The following is a 20,355-nucleotide window of genomic DNA, read 5'->3' as shown; positions in this document are numbered from 1 at the left end:
CAAAATGTAACCAGACAATAAAAAAATTTCCAGGCGAGACATGGAGGACCTTCTCTAGAAAAACTATATAATGGGAGTGGAGGGCATGGAGGGCCAACAAATCCACATGTTGTAATTTGAGGAGTCCTGAAATAAGACTGGTCCTGCTTTTTAATGCATCACTCGTAAATATAAAAAGGTAGTCCAGAATCACCAGATATTTGATGCTGAAGCTTCCAACATTAATGCCTCAAACAAATAAAAACTAACTTAAAAACAAAGTCTAAAAACAACACAACCAGCATCAATATAACACCCAACATGTCAACAGGCACCCCCAAAAAGAAAAATCAGAAGAAACAGAAGAGATAAAATTATTAAAGAATTTATATAAGAAAATGCCCTCAAACCAAAGGGAATATCTGTGCATCTAATACACAGCAGAAAGAATGAAATAAGAGCCATACCAAGATAGAGCATCATGAAATTTCAGAGAGAAAAGGTTCCTGCGTAATTCCAAAGAGAATAAATGGGCCACACACAGAGAGAGAAAGGGGAATCAGACTGGAATATGACTCAATGGCAACCCTAGAAAATTATGGAAGTTTTCTTCCAAATCCTAAGAGAAAATCGTTTTCAACCTAGAATTTAATACACAGCCAGACATGCACATGGGGGAGGGGATGTGGGAAGTATTTTCAGACATACGTGGACCCAAAATGTTGTATCTCAGGCAGCACAGATGAAGAAGTTAATAGAAATTGTAACTTAGAAAAACAAAGGAGTATATATAAAAAAAAAAAATGACCTGAGATTCAGGAACTGGGGCTCCAACATAGGAGAAGAGTGATAATTAATAATCATTAAACCTGCCTCTAAGGGCAGAGTAAAATACAGGGAGAGAGAACTACAGGAGAGAGAGAAGGAATTGAAATGTCTGAACAAGTGAAGAAAAAATAAGAGAAATTTTGTACTTCTGTTGTAGTATCTGGGGAGACATAGCAGTGTGTAAAAAACAAGCAAATAAAAAGAAGGCAAGTAACTCAGAACAAATAAACAAAAAACAAAACCCTATACAAACTATACCTGGATCAGTCATGAATCAAAATAATGTAAATACTGACTACCTACTTAACAACAGAAGACATCATTATATTGGAGGTACAAAGAGCACATGTGCACATGTGTATGTAATGGCTACGGGTATGTGAGTGTGCACTGGAAGAAGAGGGGATAAAAAAGCCAATCCACAATTTCTTATCTGAAATTCCAAAAATCCAGTAAAGCTCTAAAACACAACCACCTAACAATTTTTCATTAGCAACAAATGTATTTAACAGCAAAGCCAAACCTGAATTTATATGAAGCAATACATAATTTCTATATATCCCAGTTAGCATGACTATTTATGTATCTTGCTGTTAAAGTATTAACATGTTTGATCACAGTCTCATCATCCTGAGTTTGAAAACACAAATATTTTTAAACTAAAGAACAAAACTATAAACAAGCCACCACTACAAAGAAACTGGTAAAACTATTTGCATTAGATAATAGTCATACGTCAAATCACATCTCAAATATGACTCTTTAGAGAAAAATTTGACACTGCACACACTACCTTAAGAAAAGGTCCCTTTATGCCTGGCAGGCATGGCTCAGTAGTTGAGCATCGACCTCTAAACCAGGAGGTCACAGGTTCAATTCCCCCTCAGGGCATATGCACATGCATGTGCCTGGAGTTTCAGGCTCGAACCCCAGTAGGGGGCGTGCAAAGGGCAGCCAATCAATGATTTTCTCTCATCATTGATGTTTCTATATCTCCCTTTCCCTTCCTCTCTGGAATCAATTAAAAAATTGTTTTTAAAGAAAGGTCCCCTTTATGATAAAGGTTTCATAGTATCAAATGCCTTTTCTCATAACCTCTACTTCTGTGTGGCTCCTGATGTCTGCCTTCCAAGTGGGATGTGAGCTCTGGGAGCAGGGATTAATTTGCTCACTATTGCTCCTCTCTGCATCTAATAAGAGACTGGCACACAGAAGACAAATATTTGTTAAGTGAAAGAATCAACAAATCAATAACTAAACATAAATTACTGTTGCAGATAAAATAAAAACCTCATCAGGAAATTATTAAAAAACACAATTAAATGGTAAAAAGAATTCAAAGTATGTTCAATCTCCCAAATCAAAGAAATACAATTTAAAACAAGAATTTCTGTTACCAATAGAGTGGCAAAAAATTTTTAAAATAATCATGTTCAGTATTTCTTTTGTAACTTGTTCATTCACACCATGTACTTTGTGTACCCATTTGTCCCATATAGACTGAGAACACCTTAACGATTTCTCCTGCTTATCACTGGAATGCACAAACCAGCCCCCAGTCCTCTACAACCTTTAAATAAATCAGACACTACAAAATGTACCTGTTTCAAAAAAATACAGACTTATGAATGGCATATTTTTGTAAGACTGCAGAGGTAACTGTGACTAGGAGATGATGGTGCTGGGTGATGACAGATTTACCATTAAAGATGGGTTTTGTTTAACATTTTTAAAAAGCTTTCCTTCCCAGAGTATATATATTGCTTGGCTAGGTAATAAAGAGAGGTAATTATAAAAATGAGGACTCTTGCCCTGGACGGTGTGGCTCAATTGGTTGGAGTGTCGTCGTCCCATACACTGAAAGGTCATGGGTTCAATTCCTGTCAGGGCATATACCCAGGTTGCAGAATTGATCCACAATCTCTTTTCCTTTCTTTCTTCCTTTCTTTCTTTCTTTCTTTCTTTCTTTTTCTTTCTCCCTCTCTCTCTCTTTCCCTCCCTCCCTCCCTCCTTCCCCCCTTCTCTCCCTTCTTCCCTCTCTAAAACCAATAAAAACATATCCTCGGGTGAGGATTAAAAAATAATAAAAATGAGGACTCTTATGTAGACTGTAATTGAAAAAATTAAAAAATAAAATAAAAAGTTATGTTACTACCCTGGCCGGTGTGGCTACTTGGGTAGAGCATCAGCCCAAGGGTCAAAGGTTCAATTACCATCAAGGGCACATACCTGGGTTCCAAGTTCGATCCCCAGTCCCAGTCAGAGAGCATGTGGGAGGCAACCAATAGATGTGTCTCCTTCACATCGATGCTTCTCTCTCCCTCTCTCACTTCCCCTTCTCTCCTCCCTCCCCTTCCACTCTAAGTCAATGGAAAAAATATCCTCAGGTGAGGATTAACAAGTTATGTTACTTACCTAACGTAAGTAGAAAGCAACATTTTTAATACTGCACAGTAGCTTTATTGGATCATTTCCATAGTTGCCTAAAATCTGACATCTTTATAAAATAGTAGGGTGCTGAAAATAATATCACAATTATAAAGTACATTTTTTCAATTAAATGCTGGTATATATGAAGGTAGTGCTGTAACACAAGTAACCTGAAAGACACACAGGCACCTGCATAGCTTCAGGGATGTGTACACATGTTCTTCTATTTCCATGTTAATGCTACCTACTTGATTTACAAGTTCAGGGATGCCCAGAGCTCTGTCAATTTCTTCTAAGCCTGTGGCATCAGTGTTGCTTAAGAGAGTGTGCAGTTGGTCCAACAACGCTCTTTCATCATTCTGTCCTTCTACGTTAGAAGGCGGCCCAAGAAGATCATCCAGAGAACTCCTGAAGAGTGGCCTAAAGAGAGACTTGCAATTACAATGATGCTTTTCCTCTTCAAAATAAAATATCACAATTACACATAATATTTTTAATATGCAACAAATACTCAAACACTAAGTATAAATACTAGGTGTATTGGTTAATAATGGTGGATTCTGTAATCAAAGAAAACACAATAATTTCAAGAAAAACATCAAAAGTGCTTTATTCAAAGTAATGTCCATCGCTAGCTACACATTTCCCCCATCTTTCAGGTAATTTGTGGATACCGTCTCAATGGAACTTTTCTTTTGAGACAAACCATTCAGAGACCCAATTTTCTACTTCTTCGTACATTTTGAAGTCCTGCTCAGAAAGTGCACGTGCCATCAATCGGAACAAGTGGTCATCTGAAGGAGCAAGGTCTGGTGAATATAGTGGATGGGTTAATACTTCCCAAGCAAGATCTTTTAACGTGTCTTTAACTGGTTTTGAAGTGTGTGATGGTGCGTCATCATGAAGCAAAATTACTTTGCCGTGTCTTCTGGCACATTCTGGTCGTTTCACGATCAAAGCATGGTTCAAATTGACTATTTGTTGTCGGTAGCAAACAGTATTAATGGTTTCACCTGGTTTTAGAAGCTCATAATACACCACACCTTCCTGATCCCACCAAACGCAGAGCATTGTCTTCTTTCCGAAGCGATTGGGCCTTGCAGTCTATGTTGATGGTTGATCTGGATCAACCCATGATTTCCTGCATTCGGGATTCTCAAAATAAATCTACTTTTCATCGCTAGTCACAATTGGATGCAAAAAAAGACTATTTCATGCCGTTGAAGCAACATTTTACTGCTGACTTTTCAGTTTTCCATTTGTCTTTCGTTCAGTTGATGTGGCACCCATTTTCCTTCCTTTAAAATCTTTCCCACTGCTTGTAAACGATCGGAAATTGTTTGCTGAGCAACATTTAATCTTTCTGCAAGTTGTTTTTGAGTTTGACACGCATCTTCATCCAACAATGCTTGTAATTGTTGGTCTTCAAACTTTTTTGGTTGACCTGGACACTCTTTGTCTTTCACATCGAAATCATCACTTTTAAAGCATTTAAACCAGCGTTCACAAGTATCTTGAGATGGAGCATGTTCACCATAAAGCTTCCCGAAGTATACGATAACTTTTTCTTCAAAATAAAGTAATGAATTAAAACTTCCCGCAAGTGCTTTTTGGCACGAAATTCGACCATTTTTAAGTGTAAAAATATCTATGACGTTAACACTTTCAGCAAATTTGACATATGAAGTTTTGAAGCTTGCTGTCAATACAACAAAACAGCATACATATCAAATAGCATATATATCAACATATGTGTAACTCCATCTATTGAAAAAAATCTGCCGAAACCAGTTTGGCTCAGTGGATAGAGCGTGGGCTTGCGGACTGAGGGGTCCCAGGTTCGATTCCCATCAAGGGCGTGTACCTGGGTTGCAGGCACATCCCCAGTAGGAGATGTGCAGGAGGCAGCTGATAGATGTTTCTCTCTCATCGATGTTTCTAACTCTCTATCTCTCTCCCTTCCTCTCTGTAAAGAATCAATAAAATATATTTGAAAAAAATCCGCATTATTAACTGGTACATCTAATAATAAACTGAGTAGCAGAGCCTAGGAAATGATATCAATTTAAATTTAAGGCCCACAATTTTATTTTATTTATTTTTTGTTTAATATAGTTATTGATTTCAGAGAGGAAGGAAGAGAGAGAAACATCAATGATGTGAGATAATCATTGATCGGCTGCGTCTTGCACGCCCCCACTGGGGATTGAGCAACCCAGGTATATGCCCTGACCGGGAATCGAACTGTGACCTCCTGGTTCATAGGTCGATGCTCAACCACTGACCCACACAGGCCAGGCAAGGCCCACAATTTTAAATTCACCAGGCCATCTTCGACCATCATATTTAGCTTAGGCTTCCCCCCTCCCATCACTAAACTGTAACTGCTAGACCCCTAGACATTTGGGGGATAGCAAAGACTGGAGTGGAGGTGGAGGGTGCAGTTTTCAAGACCCTACAAGAATAAAGGTGGTAATAGTCATGTAAATTGAGAAATCAACAAAAGAACAGGAAGAAAGATAGAAACATTGCACTATCAATGAACTGAGCCTGGTATCCTGCCAAAATAACTTTTTGTTATACTTGGCCCACAGAGCTCATGCAGTGACAGGTATAATACAAACTCCATACACCACAGCAAGGTGCCAGTTCTCAAGCACATTAAATGGGCATGGAACTAGACAATTCTCCTGACTCAGAAAAACTCTCTGTGATGAAACTATTTGTTCTCTACTAGATAAAGAAACACTCAAGTTAATAAATTCGTGTCGTGCCCTGGCCAGTGTAGCCAGTTGGATGGCCACTGTCCCAGGCACGGAAAGGTCGCCAATTTGATTCCCGGTGAGGGCACATACCCAGGTTGTGGGTTCAATCTGCAGTTGAGGTGGGTATGGAAGGCAACCAGAGTGATGTTTCTCTCCTCCATGGATGTTTCTTTTTCTCTCTCTCTCTCTCTTTCTCTCTCCCCCTCTCTAAAATCCATAAAAACATATTTTTAAAAAATTTGTAACAAATTCATATGGTTACATCACAAACTACTCAATAGATCAATTCATTTTTTCTTAGCTTGATTTATTATAGAATTCAAGTTAGAATTGACATTGACAGGTAGCCTCTTTCATGCAAATGAGTTACTACTACCAACCAAGCTAAATAAAAATGAAATATAAACATAATCCACAATCCTTCTTTTTTAAGAGTGCTTGCTATGTATAGTTCACTGTCACAATAATCCCTGAAATGTTTTAATTTTTTAAAAGAATTAATCCAATCCTTAAAAATTAATTTTCCATAAAAAATAGGCTTATTTATCCTCTGAACACCATTTATCTTATAAAAATAATGGTGCTAATTTACCCCCCTTCTCATGGAGGAGGATTATAACATTATGAGAGACAACTACCTCACAGAAGTCCCAGGTTTGACCATTCAAAGAGTCCTGGTAGCTGAACAATATAGCTCCATCTCCTCCCTCTCCCATGAACACCACTGCTTGCTGCCTCCGCCTTGTTTTTACATACAATTATCCGAGAAACGACCATATAGCAACTGAGTACCTAATTACAGAGTTTTTCTCGTTCTCTTTCAGGTTTGTTCCTATGTTCTGATCCTTTTCTAGATAATCCGAGGCTAACTTTCTCTAGAGTCACATAATAAGCCCCCACCTATTTTGAGTCCCATGAGGGCCTTGTTCCATGGACAACATGCCATCTGGCCAGGAACCTGATTGGTTAGATGGTGCTGCTGGGCCATAAGGACTGACCCCTATTCCCATGGGAATTTCACCAGGCCCTGGGGGAACAAAAAGAATACATTTTCAAATAAGCCAATAGCAAAAATTCCTCTAAAACATCTAATTTTCTTTTTTATGAAGGGGATGCTTACGCATTTGAAGCATCTGCTGATGTTGCTGTTGCTGCTGATGTTGCTGCTGATGTTGCTGTTGCTGCTGCTGCTGCTGTTGCTGCTGTTGCTGCTGCTGCTGCTGCTGCAACATTGGTCTTGCACCAGGAATGCTATTGGACCGAAGAGGCAAGGTGGGCATCGAGCCACCCATTGTAGGTCTGGGAAAAGAAGCATTAAAATCTGCTCCTGGTCTTCCCATGGAATTTGAACTCATGGATTCCATCCTACTGGCCTTTGAGTTTGACAAGCCCCAGTCTCCAGAGGAAGGCGTCTGATTCATAGTCACGTTTCGGTTTGGCCCACCTACAACAGACGGAAATGATTAGATCTTTTCCGTATTATAGGAAACCCTTCTTATATCAGATAGGTACAGTTATCATATACAACATCAGCCAGGACAAAACAGTACTTCGTCATCCTAAGAAGAGGGCTAGCAAGTTATGAAGACATTTTTCATGGGTCACTATGTATTCAATTACAGGTTAGAAAATGTCTTAGACCAAAAGCCTCCTGAAGAGTTTAAATAACCAAGACATAGATTAAATGAGGGAAATACTCATGAAAGAAACATTTATGCTACTACTTTTATTCAAAAACCTATTACTTAATCTCAGTTACTTAACTGGTTTTAAGTGTTAAATTTGCTTTTCCCAAAAGAAAATTTTAATCACAAATACTAATTAGAAATAACATACCCATATTTGAACCATAATTTTCCTGACTATCCATCATTCTTGGATTCCCACCCAACACGGGTTGCTTTGGTAACATGGGGAAAGCAGTGATATTCTTTACTGGAGGACTTGAGCCAACAGAAACAGGGCTATCTAGAGACACTGCTCGGTTGTATGGAGGACGAATGGACTGAACAGACTGTGGACTCCTCAAACCTGTTGTAAACACAGAAGCACAATACATATAAATATCCTCTGATGATTCAATACATGAATAATCAAGAATAAGACATAAATACAATACCACCCACCCAAGAATGTCTTTCTTACTAAAACAAACACTGTCCTCCTTTACAATATAAACACTAAATTTAAAAAATTTAAAAAACTTGTATTCCAAGCAAAGTAGAAACAGGAGTCTCCATGTTGGCTGAAGTAGTGGGCAATGATCTATAGTCTGATATGGTCATTCCTATTTCACTTCACTTAATACTGAAAATGTTACCAATGTTTAAAGGTTCTTCCCTTATGTCTATATATTAAATGGCTTCTCTGTTTAAAATTTTACAAGTAGGTATAACCAGGTAAGTTGCCTTCTAATCAAACAAGGAATGAAACATAAAATTTCCTAACCTTTTTCTTTTTTCCCCAGTCTATTTCATTAATCTGATTATCCATTTCAGTTTAGGAAATAGTGCTAGTGAAAATGAATAACCACCATTCAGATAACTGTGAATTATTCTTTTTCAATTGATACATACAATATATCTGTATTAAATTGATGAATAAGGCTATAGAAGTGAAGCTGGGACCAGCAAACACCAAATAAGAAAAGTCTTATAATCAATGACAAGATTCCATAAGTATCGAAGGACAGGTTTTGAGCTATAATTTTGGTTGCTTTTTAATCTGATTCTCTGTGCCTAGAAAAATACATGCCCTAGCAACTACTATTCATCTGGACCAATCAAAGATGAACATTTTCCTGAAAGTGCCACAATTACTGGCATCATATTAGTTTAAAAATTGGAAATTTTTTTAAAATAGGAAAATGTCCCAAAAGTTTCTAAAAACATGTAATTACAAATTAGTATGAGAAACTGAGAGGCATTTTGAAGTTACATATGCCAGCTGGACGCTAGTCTTAATGTAAGAGTACATGCAATATGCAAAAAAGTTTAAAAGGCAACAAGAATAAAATTCTTTCTTACCCAGAGAATTAGTTCCTTGAAACATTTGTTGCTTGGTTCCCAGATTACTACCATTTGTGGATACGGAATTATTGTAAAAGTCAGAACTAGTCAGATCCCCAAGAATAGCATCTAGATTATCCAAATCTCCAGATCCCTGAAAATAAAATTTTAAAGATTAACCTATGTACATTACTAGATATATAGGTATAACCATAGTCACTGGAAGAAAATAAATAAAATGGGTGAACAAGTAAAATACAATGGTTACCTGAAACGGTAACTCTCCACTTAAAGGCTGGCTACTTATGACCTCCCCTAGTCTTCTTCCATGAAAGAACAATATAAACTACTAAGACAAATCCCTGGTTTTGGAGCTGCTTTCAAAGGGGCATTTCCTTAATTTGCAGTAGATAATTAATTCTCAAACTGTAGAACGCTTCCCAGCTAACTTTAGTCAGGATCAGTAGCAGACACAGAGGTCTGCATCTACACATACCTTCTGAAAACAAGTATGATTAATAAAAGCAACAAGCTGATATTCAACACAGTATTCATAGGCATGCTTTAAAAGGAGCTTTTGGGAGAAACTAAGATGGCGGCATAGGTAAACACCGAGAAATTGCCGCCTCCCACAACAATTGAAAAATACCGCAAAGGACAGAGCAAAAGGAGCTTTTGGTCAATAAATTTGGAGAATACTAGGTTAAATAAAGTTAAATAACAGTAGGACTTTTCCAAGACTTTAATTTTCTCAGGCACATATTAACGTCTCCCAGAATAGTGTTCCTCAAGTAAAGTTTAGGAGGTGCTTATATAGAATGTGATCGTGTACATAAAATGTGATTTTAGGTAAAAATCAAAATGCTGTTGCTTAATATAAATCCACACCCCCACTCCCCTGGTTTCTTTCTACTATGCCCTAATGACCCAATCTGCTCATTCTAACAATAAACACCTCCATGAAAAATTTCAAATTGGCTGGTAACAAGTTATAGTCACATTTTAAAATATATAATCTGATATTTCTAAATTGCATCATAATACACTTTACTGATGCCTAAAAGAATTACAAAGAAATGATAGCTCAAGATAAACTTCCATTAAATAAACATAAAATACAAGATAAGAATTTGTGTATAAAACGTTGTCTTTCTAACACAGAAATGCAAGGCTGAAACACAATGACTAAGCTGGAATATATAGAAAACGAATTACCTCTTCATTTGCTTCTGTTTTAATTTTAGCGTCTTTCTCTTGGCTCGAGCTAGGCACGGTGGAGCTGCTGCACTGACTCATTTTGTTGTCTACTCCCTCCACTTTGGGCTGTACTTCTTTAGAGAGTGTGTCACTAGGATCGTCCCTGTCTAGCAGGTATCTGAGCAGGGCATTATTTTCCTTCTTCTTAGGACTTAGTTGCTCCTGCTTGACGTTTCCTTCCACACAGAATGTTGCACTGCTAGTGTCTTTTCCAGTGGCTTCTGCGGTAATCTTGGCCACTTCAGCTGGTGAATTGCCATTCTGCAGCAACTTGTGCAAAATCCGGTGCTTCTCTTGCAGCAGTGACCCATGCATATTGGATGTGGAGGACACTCCTCCAGAAGTTGAAGAGGAGACCCCAGAGGGGCTGGTGACACTAATGGAAGAGTCTTTACAACTTGAATCCAGGGGGGAGTTGGTCAAAGAGGAATGACCCCGGTCATCAGAAGAACAGGTAAGTAACTGCAGTAATTTTTTATGACCTTTGCTTTCCAGAGGACCCCGCTGATTCTCTGATCCTTCAACACTGCTCTCCTTACTGTCTTTGTCATTGAGGTGATCCCTGCTATTTGACTGACACATTGAACTCTCCACTGGATTCTGGTCACAATACAAGCTTAAGGGACTTTTTGAATCCTGACTGTTCACTTTACTTGGTTGAGTTATATTCATATTGGGAGAGTTGTCCAATTTAGGGCCTGGTGAAGACAAAGTAGATAAAAGAGACGTCCCCACACCCTCACTGATAGCTTGAAGGGCACTGAGCGAGCTGCTGGAAAAGCTGTGGCTCCCAGTATTGCCCGAAGATCCAATAGGAGAGTGCACACCTGGATTTGGAGGAAAATGAGGAAAAGAAATAGACTATCAAATGCCATAAAACAAAATACCACTTAACTCTTCAGAGTTTCTATTATAAAATAAATTAACTTCATAAGAATTACAGTGGTCTGGAAAGAAAGGGATTTCTGAAAAAGAAAAAAAGAAAAGGAAATGCCAACAGGAATACCTGCAACAGGAGAAAACTGATGTGAGGCCATCTTCGGACTCCCGCGGTTACGAGGAGAAATCATGATATTCTGCTGGTTGGAGCCAAGACCAGGACTCCCATGTGGGGGGCTACTCATGTTGAGACCATAGTTGTTGTTCTGGTAGGAAGATGGTGACTGCATGGCTGGCCCAGGGTTCATTGTGGCTATGTTACTGGAAGCCCCATACCTAGCTCCACTCATTTGCCCTGTGGTGCCAGGGTCAGCCAAGCCATAGGCCCTGCTGTTCAGCATCTGTAAGCCTTGGTTTGGTGACATGCTCATGCCACCTACCGAATTACATCCAGCCGCTGGAGGTCTAATGCCTTGTCCAACAGGATTTGGGTTCTGTCTATACCCATTCTGTTCCCTGCAAAAAAAAGAAAAAACTGACAGGCATGCATTAAAGCCCTGAATCAGATTTTCTAAAAAGGATGAAGTGTCCAGGAATTTAACTTCTTAGGCATCATTCTGATACCTAGGGACAATTCCAATCTAGATACTGATCATTTATTAACCTAATGATATACTTTTTAATAAGCCACAAAATCTAAATGAGTGACACCACCACAGCACAGCAAAGGGCCAATAGCTATGTTAACTGGAACCTCAGCAAGGCTCTGCTTGAGTTGCTGTCCACCTCGGTGTTAACCTGGAGATGCCAGCAAACTGCTCGATAATTAGTGATACTCCTCCAAGTGTTGTTCATTTACCATTAGCAACAGCAATAGTAACTATTCTTAAAGTCTACCTTCAAATTTTAAATTCGACCTTAGAGCAATTTAATATGTCATTGAAAATGAAAGGTAACAGAGGTAGTCAGATTTTATTTGCTCTTTTATCCACTAGCCTTCCCAGTTCCGAGATTTCCCAGGAAATAATTATTAATGAATAAATACCATTTTCACATTAAAATACAACCTTAAAGAAAACATATAATCTAGGAATCTAAACTTACTGGTAAATCCAACATCCTTCTTGCTTTTACTCTTGTTAAATTTTCTCTCCTTACATTAATAAAACATCTTGAGAACACTGATGCATTTAATATGAGAATATATACAGTTATCTATCATTACCTCTGAAGAAAGTGGGTTGAGACAAAACCATGACGATCATTTGTTACAGGATTTCGGAAGAGTTTGCTTTTTGTTTGCGCAGTCACTATAGTTCCATCGGCCAAAGAGAATCGATACACTGGAGTTTCTGCATGGCCATGAATATAAGCTGTTGGGGAAAATACCCTGTTACTAATAACTACAATTACAAACAGATACATATAGAAAAGAAATATACTTCAAATGCAACATTTTCAAAATCCAGTCAAAGACTGGATCTGCACCAATATTATGAGCAGGCTAAACTAAGAATGCTCAAGAATAATTTTCCTATCCCACAGGCACAAAACAACAACTACGGTCATGTTTGTACTTCTACTTTATAGCATGCCAAACAGAATGACAACAATATTAAGAAGCTTCCTTAAAATTCTTTACCTTCTTGATAGTGACGTTTCTGAGACCATGACTGCCCATCATTAAGACTAAAAAATCTCTGGATACACCTTCGAATTATATCTTCAAAGCCAGGTCTCATAGAGGATCTCAGTGAATTTGTATCTATATTGACAAGTTTTCCTATTAAACAGAAAATAAGAATTGAAATCCAACCAGCAAGTATTTACTGGTTGCATATTACATGGCTTCCCACTAAAAAAATAAAGACACTAAATCTTTGATCCACCATCTTTGATTCAAATTTCCGCTGTATCCAAACCTTTTCTCTTTAACCAGTTAACTGCCACGTGTCCAAAATAGAAACCATCCCCACATGCCATGATATTTTGAATTTAATTTTAAAAAATCAATTTGCAATGAATATTACAAAATAAATATATTACTCACAATTCGGGTGTTCTCGAATATTTTCAGCTGAAAATTCTCACACAAAAAAATGAGTTTAAAGTTGGTCAAGGCTGCCACTTAGGGAAAACATTTTTTTTATAGATGTGCGTGGCATGTGAGGAAGGTCCACCACTTGCGACTACAGATGCTTATGGCATACAATGGGTTAAAGACACAGTCCTTCAGGAAACTCTTACATTAAATGTTTTGCTATACCCTAGCTAATAAAAGAGAAACATGGTAATTGGCATACGACCGCTACCCTTCCCATTGGCTAATCAGGGCAATATGCAAATTAACTGCCAGCCTAGATGGCGGCCGGCAGCCAGGCAGCTTGAAACTAACACAAGGCTTGCTTGCTTCAGTGACGGAGGACTGCAACATTCCCCACCTGCCTTGCCAGCCTCTGAGCTTGCAGTTTAAAAAACACTGTAACAAATATAGAAGCTAAACAAAACCCAGAAACCAGCTTTCAGAGAGCTGGGATCTCAGAGCTGGAGTTGATATTTCGATTATAGAACCGAAACAAACCAGATACCTGTTTTCAGCAGCTGAGACCTCACATATGGAGCCAAGCCTCAGAGCTAAAGCTGGCCCAGAATAAAAAAAAAAAAGAAAAAAAGGAGCAGTTGGGAGCTTCAGTCCCAGCCTGAAAACAGCCCTCAGCCCCTCACCCAGACTGGCCAGGCACCCCAGTGGGGACCCCCAACCTGAAGGGTGTGTGACCCGCTGCAAACAGCCATCATCCCCTCATCCAGGATGGCCAGGCACCCCAGTGGGGACCCCCACCCTGATCCAGGACACCCTTCAGGGCAAACCAGCTGGCCCCCACCCATGCACCAGGCCTCTATTCTATACAGTAAAAGGGTACTATGCCTCCCAGCACCGGGATCAGCGGAGCTGAGAGGCTTCCCGGCACCGGGATCAGCGTGACAGGGGGGCAGCACCCAAACCCCCTGATCACCCTGCGGCTCTGTGTGTGACAGGGTGCGGCGCCCCAACCCCCCCACCCCACGGGCCCTGCTGTGTGTGTGACAGGGTAGAGCCATAACCTCCCCATCGGCCCTGCCCTGAGTGTGAGAGTGGCAGCGCCCCAACCCCCTGATCGGCCCTGCTCTGTGCGTGACAGGTGGGAGCTCCTCAACCCCCTGATCGGCCCTGCTCTGTGCGTGACAGGGGGTGGCGCCGCAACCTCCCCATTAACCCTGCCTTGAGTGTGACAGGGGCAGTGCCCCAACCCCCCAATCGGCCCTACCCTGAGCGTGACTGAGGGTGGCATCGCAACCTCCGGATCCGCCCTGCTCTGTGCATGACAGGGGGCGGCGCCCCAACTCCCCAATCAGCCCTGCTCTGAGCCTGACCAGGGGCTGCACCTAGGGATTGGGTCTGCCCTCTGCCACCCGGGAGCAGGCCTAAGCCAGCAGGTCGTTATCTCCCGAGGGGTCCCAGACTGCGAGAAGGCACAGGCCGGGCTGAGGTACCCCCGCCCCTCCGAGTGCACACCGGGCCTCTAGTCTATACTAATAAAAGGGTAATATGCTAATTAGACCAGGAGACCTTCCAGACATCCTTCCGGACAAAGCCATGGTGGCGGGGCAGAGGCGGTTAAGGGTGAGCAGGCCGGCAAGGGGGGGGACAATTGGGGGCGAGCAGGCTGGCTGATAGAATGGTTAGAGGCAATCAGGCAGGCAGGCAGGTGAGCGGTTTGGAGCCAGCAGTCCCAGATTGCAAGAGCGATGTCCAACTGCCGGCAGGTGGACATCCCCAGAGGGGTCCCAGATTGGAGCGGGTGCAGGAATTTGTGTACTGGGCCACTAGTAGACTATAAGAGTGTATCACATATCTCTTTCTACTTTCTGAATGTACAGAAAGTTACACGTCACCTCAGGTTCATTTTCATTTAAAGGAAAAAAAATAACACCTACCAATAAAATTGTTCACATCTGAAGATACTATCCCTGCAACTATGATCCAAGAGAAAATACCTGCCTAAACAGTTAGTAGGGACAATTCTTTCTATCTGAGAGGTGACTGCATTTTTGAACACTTAAAATCTAAACAAGGTTAACCAAGTACTCAAATCTGAAAGTTTGACAACTTTTGCCTAATATCAAATACACTAGAGATAAAATATATACAACTCAAATATGTTAAAAAATTAAAGTAGGTTTCATTATACAACTCAAATATGTTAAAAAATTAAAGTAGGTTTCATGATAGTCCTTAAAAACTAGCTACGCCTTTTCAAAATTTGTAGTGAATTTCTCTCAGGGCTGTATAAGAAATACAGGAAATAATCCATGCAAAGCATTCATTACACTGGGTACAGCCTGACAGTACAGGCAGTAGAAACAGTTAACTTTTCTAAACATTTCCTAAATGAACAAAATGTATATATGCAATACACCAAGTTTTTACCTGAAAGATCATGTCTAGTAATAAAGCTCTCAGGGTTTGATGGAAATGCTCTTTCTCCTGTAGTAATGCGGCGTGCCACACAGATCATACAGGATTGCAAATCTACAATAAAATTTAACCAGGTAAGAAATCTATATAACCATTAAATATAGCTGTTCAATAGGTAAGAACATGAAATTCAGTAGGAAGAATCGTAACAATGGAAATTATAAAACTACAAGTTTGGCTGTTATGTGTTTCATAAACATCACAAATATGTAATCACTCTTACCTTCCCCTTCCTCCATCATAGCTCGTGGCTGAGACAGGGCAAAGCACTGCATGGTTTCATATCTCTGGCGCATTTCAGGACTAGTGTTCATGTCTTCCACAGTATCATGTGGTGTTTTCATCAACATACGGCAATTAAATGTATGGCTTTTTTGTCTCTGGGTCTCATTTGTCCAGGTAACTCCATTAACTTTGGAAAATAAATTTTAAAAGTTGGCAACTCAGTCTATGACCATCATCAAGAACTCAAGCTATATTTTCTCATTACACACATTTTCCTCAGTAAGGGCTACAACTAATATTTCAAGGTGGCAATACAGTAGAATTTCCCCTTACCCAGTTTCAGTTACCCATGGTCCAAAACTCTTAAGTGAAAAATTCCAGAAATCAATAATTCGTAAGTTTTAAATTGCATTCCATCCCGCCCTACCCTGCTGGGACACGAATCATCCTCTGTCCTGCATATTCACACTGTATAGTCTACCCACCTGTTAGTCACTTCACAGCTATCTCCGTTATCAGATCTAGTGTCTCAGCAGCAGTACTTGTGTTCAAGTAACCCTTACTTTACTTAGTAATGGCCCCAAAGTGCAAGAGTAGTGATACTGGTAATTTGGATATGCCAAAGAGAAGATATAAAATGCTTCCTTTAAGTGAAAAATTTATTGTGTATGTATAGAAAAAAATAACATAGTATATATAATGATTGGCACTATCCACAGCTTGATATCCACTGGGGGTCTTGGATCACATCCCCTGAGGATAAAGGGGAGCTATTGTACATAAAACACTAAAATAATTTTAACTAAAACAGAAACTTCACTGTATATTTTGGTCATATGAAATGTATACCATATTCTAAATTCACCAAGATCATATTTGAAAATTTTACTATTAACCACTTGCCTTTCTACACAAAAGGTACATTTAATTTTCTAAGAATGGTCAAGAAAAAAAATTTTTCAGCTTATTTAGAAAATACATATTAAAGGCCTACCTGTAGATTTTGGTAAGTTTTTAAGGAAATCCTTTCTATCTTCTTCATGCAAGATATTATAGACACTTGTGTTAACCAGGTCCTCTTGCTTATATTGCAGATATTGTGTGACATTTTCTGACACAAATACAATGTTTCCATCACGATTCACCACAAACAGGAAACCATCCAATGCCTAAAGTGGGATATGTTAATATTGGATATTATGGAATGTACCATATCCCTACTAAAGTTCATATGTTGAACCCCTAACCCTCAATGAAGACAGGGCTTTTGGGAGGTAATAAGGTTAACTAAAGTTATAAGGTAGGGTTCTAATCAAATATGACTGGTGTCCTTACAAAGAGAGAGAAACCAGTGATGCACACACAGAGAGAGAAGGCCATGTGAGGGCACAGTTAGAAGGCAGCCATCTACACAAACCAAGGAGAGAGGTCTCAGAAGAAACCAAGCCTACTGACCCTGATCTTGAATTTTCAGCCTCCAAAATTGTAAGAAATAAATTTCTACTATTTAATCCCCCCAATCTGTAGTATTTTATTATGGCAGCCTAGCAGATTAAGACACTGAGTAGAATTTGGGAAAAAAAAACAAAAAACTACTATCAGCCACCATTTCTACTAACATTAGGTTCAGGGCCATATATATATATATATATATATATACATATATATATATATAATCTCCATCTCCTATCTAATAAAAGAAAAACATGGTAATTAGTGTACGACCGCTACCCTTCCCATTGGCTAATCAGGGTGATATGCAAATTAACTGCCGGCCAAGATGGCGGCCGGCAGCCAGGCAGCTTAAAGCGAACATGAGGCTTGCTTGCTTCAGTGACGGAGGACTCCAATGTTCCCCGCCTGAGTTGCCGGCCTCTGAGCTGCAACTCTAAGCAACTATGTTACAAATATAGAAGCTAAACAAAACCTCAAAAACCTGCTATAGTCCGCCAGGCTTCAGCCAGCAGGATCGCAACATTGTTTCAAATACAGAAGGTAAACAAAGGCCAGAAACCTGCTTTCAGCAGCGGAGGCCTAAGAGCTGGAGCCAAGCCTCAAAGCTAAAGCTGGCCCAGAATAAAAAATTAAAAAAAAAAAAAAGGAGCGGTTGGGAGCTTCAGTCACCCGTCAGCCTGATAACAGCCCTCACCCCTCACCCAGACTGGCCAGGCACCCCAGTGGGGACCTCCACCCTGATCCAGGACACCCTTCAGGGCAAACCAAAAGGCCTCACCCGTGCACCAGGCCTCTATCCTATATAGTAAAAGGGTAATATGCCTCCCAACACCGGGATCAGCGTGACAGGGGGCAGTGCCCAAACCCCCTGATCGCCCTGCGGCTCTGTGTGTGACAGGGGATGGGGCCACAACCTCCCTATCCGCCCTGCTCTGTTCATGACAGGGGAAGGCGCCCCAACGCCCTGATCAGCCCTGCTCTGTGCCTGATAGGGGGAGCTCCCCAACCCCCTGATCACCCTGCGGCTCTGTGTGTGACAGGGTGCAGCGCCCCAACCCCCTGATCGGCCCTGCTCTGTGTGTGACAGGGGGCAGCGCCCCAACCCCCTGATCGGCCCTGCTGTGTGTGTGACAGGGTTGAGCCATAACCTCCCCATCGGCCCTGCCCTGAGTGTGAGAGTGGCAGCGCCCCAACCCCCTGATCGTCCCTGCTCTGTGGGTGATAGAGGGCGGTGCCCCAGCCCCCACCCCATGGGCCCTGCTCTGTGTGTGATGGGGGAGAGCCATACCCTCCCCATTGGCCCTGCCCTGAGTGTGACAGTGGCAGTGCCCCAATCCCCTGATCCGCCCTGCTCTGTGTGTGACAGGGGGCGGTGCCCCAACTCCCCTATCGGCCCTACTCTGTGAGTGACAGGGGGGAGCTCCTCAACCCCCTGATCGGCCCTACTCTGTGAGTGACGGGGGGAGCTCCTCAACCCCCTGATCGGCCCTGCTCTGTGCGTGACAGGAGGGAGCTCCCCAACCCCCTGATGGGCCCTGCTCTGTGCGTGACAGGGTACGGAGCCCCAACTCCCCTGATGGGCCCTGTTCTGTGCGTGACAGGGGGCAGCGCCCCAACCCCGATTGGCCCTGCTCTGTGTGTGACAGGGGGTGGCGCCACAACCTCCCCTTCGACCCTGCCTTGAGTGTGACAGGGGGCGGTGCCCCAACCCCCCAATCGGCCCTACCCTGAGTGTGACTGAGGGTGGCATCGCAACCTCCCAATCCGCCCTGCTCTGTGCATGACAGGGGGCGGTGCCCCAACTCCCCAATCAGCCCTGCTCTGAGCCCGACCAGGGGCTGCACCTAGGGAATCGGCCTGCCCTCTGCCACCCGGGAGCAGGCCTAAGCCAGCAGGTCGTTATCTCCCGAGGGGTCCCAGACTGCGAGAGGGCACAGGCCGGGCTGAGGGACCTCCCCCCCCCCCCGAGTGCACAAATTTTGTGCACTGGGCCTCTAGTATATATATATAAAAGCCTAAGCAACCGTTCGACCATTCAACCGGTAGCTATGACGCTCACTGACCACCAGGAGGCAGATGCTCAATTCACAGGCATAGAAATATGGAACAGACTGATGAATCTCAGAGGGAAGGGGGGAGAGGGGAGGGCAGGAAGAGATTAACCAAAGATCTTATATGCATACTAGAGGCATATGATCAATCATGCAAAAATGCACAAAAAAGTCTGAGGTAAAATATGCCCTAATATTAACTTTGAAATTATGCATTACCTTTCCTCTCTTGCTTTTTTATATTTTTGTTTACTTTCTCAGTTTGCAACTACATTTTTATAAGGAGATGCTCCTCTTCCCCTGCAGGCCTTCTGAGTTATATATTGTAAATATAAGAGCATTTTTCCATCATATTCAAAATACTAAGTTCTGTCTCATAAAAAGAAACGTCTTTCTGTTCTCATTCCCTAACCAAAATTTCAACAGTTTTTTAAAAATAAAAACAGCTTACTGGATAGCTAAAGCCATATACTTGCCTGAAGTAAAAGTGGTCCTAAGGAGTCTTTATCAATAACCCCCTGTCCTGTAGAAGATACATCAGCTTTCTGAACATCATCATCATTAGAAATAGCTTTTCCTAAAAAGACAGAAAACATTACTACAAAAAGCACATATACTAGTGATAGATTAAATCCACCTTCAAATAGTCCCCAGAACAAAGAGAGACACACGTGCATATGCACATACACAATATTTCCTGATATGAAAATGACACTATAATTTTTACATGTTAAAATTAAACTTCAGAATTACCTAGGAGGGTAGAAGATAAAGATACCCTAAATTTTCTTTCATTACTAAATGTACTACTATCCCATGGCTTCCTGAAAAAGAACTAACATTTGACAGAGAGAGCAACACTGGCCTTCTTCCAATTCTCTGTTAATAGTCCTAAAGAGTAAAACTGGTCAACGCATTTATCCATTCCCACAATTATTAGCAGCCCCCACCTAAGCAACAAG

General features: G+C 41.1%; 1 protein-coding gene across 7 annotated transcripts in view; it reads right to left on the bottom strand.

Moving 5' to 3' along the window:
• NCOA3 (nuclear receptor coactivator 3) overlaps positions 1-20,355 on the bottom strand; it is a 103,723-nt gene that overhangs the window by 9,526 nt on the left and 73,842 nt on the right. For 6 of the 7 annotated variants that reach the window (XR_004969861.1, XM_036321481.1, XM_036321479.1 and 3 more), the window contains 13 exons: positions 19,870-19,970; positions 16,882-17,056; positions 15,886-16,074; positions 15,615-15,716; positions 12,789-12,929; positions 12,372-12,519; positions 11,274-11,662; positions 10,226-11,094; positions 9,029-9,164; positions 7,839-8,033; positions 7,123-7,446; positions 6,903-7,029; positions 3,486-3,657 (listed from right to left, as the gene is read on the bottom strand). Coding sequence is in view for 6 of the 7 variants with exons in the window: in XM_036321481.1 (XP_036177374.1) it covers positions 3,486-3,657; positions 6,903-7,029; positions 7,123-7,446; positions 7,839-8,033; positions 9,029-9,164; positions 10,226-11,094; positions 11,274-11,662; positions 12,372-12,519; positions 12,789-12,929; positions 15,615-15,716; positions 15,886-16,074; positions 16,882-17,056; positions 19,870-19,970 (3,068 nt within the window). In the remaining variant the exon portion in view is untranslated. The remainder of the gene's footprint in view (positions 1-3,485; positions 3,658-6,902; positions 7,030-7,122; positions 7,447-7,838; positions 8,034-9,028; positions 9,165-10,225; positions 11,095-11,273; positions 11,663-12,371; positions 12,520-12,788; positions 12,930-15,614; positions 15,717-15,885; positions 16,075-16,881; positions 17,057-19,869; positions 19,971-20,355) is intronic. The other variant, XM_036321484.1, reaches the window with a different exon arrangement.

This window comes from Myotis myotis, unplaced genomic scaffold (genome assembly GCF_014108235.1).
Source record: "Myotis myotis isolate mMyoMyo1 unplaced genomic scaffold, mMyoMyo1.p scaffold_m19_p_9, whole genome shotgun sequence".
Taxonomy (NCBI): Eukaryota; Metazoa; Chordata; class Mammalia; order Chiroptera; family Vespertilionidae; genus Myotis; species Myotis myotis.
Note: the sequence above shows the minus strand (reverse complement) of the source record. Positions and strands in the feature narration are given on the sequence as shown.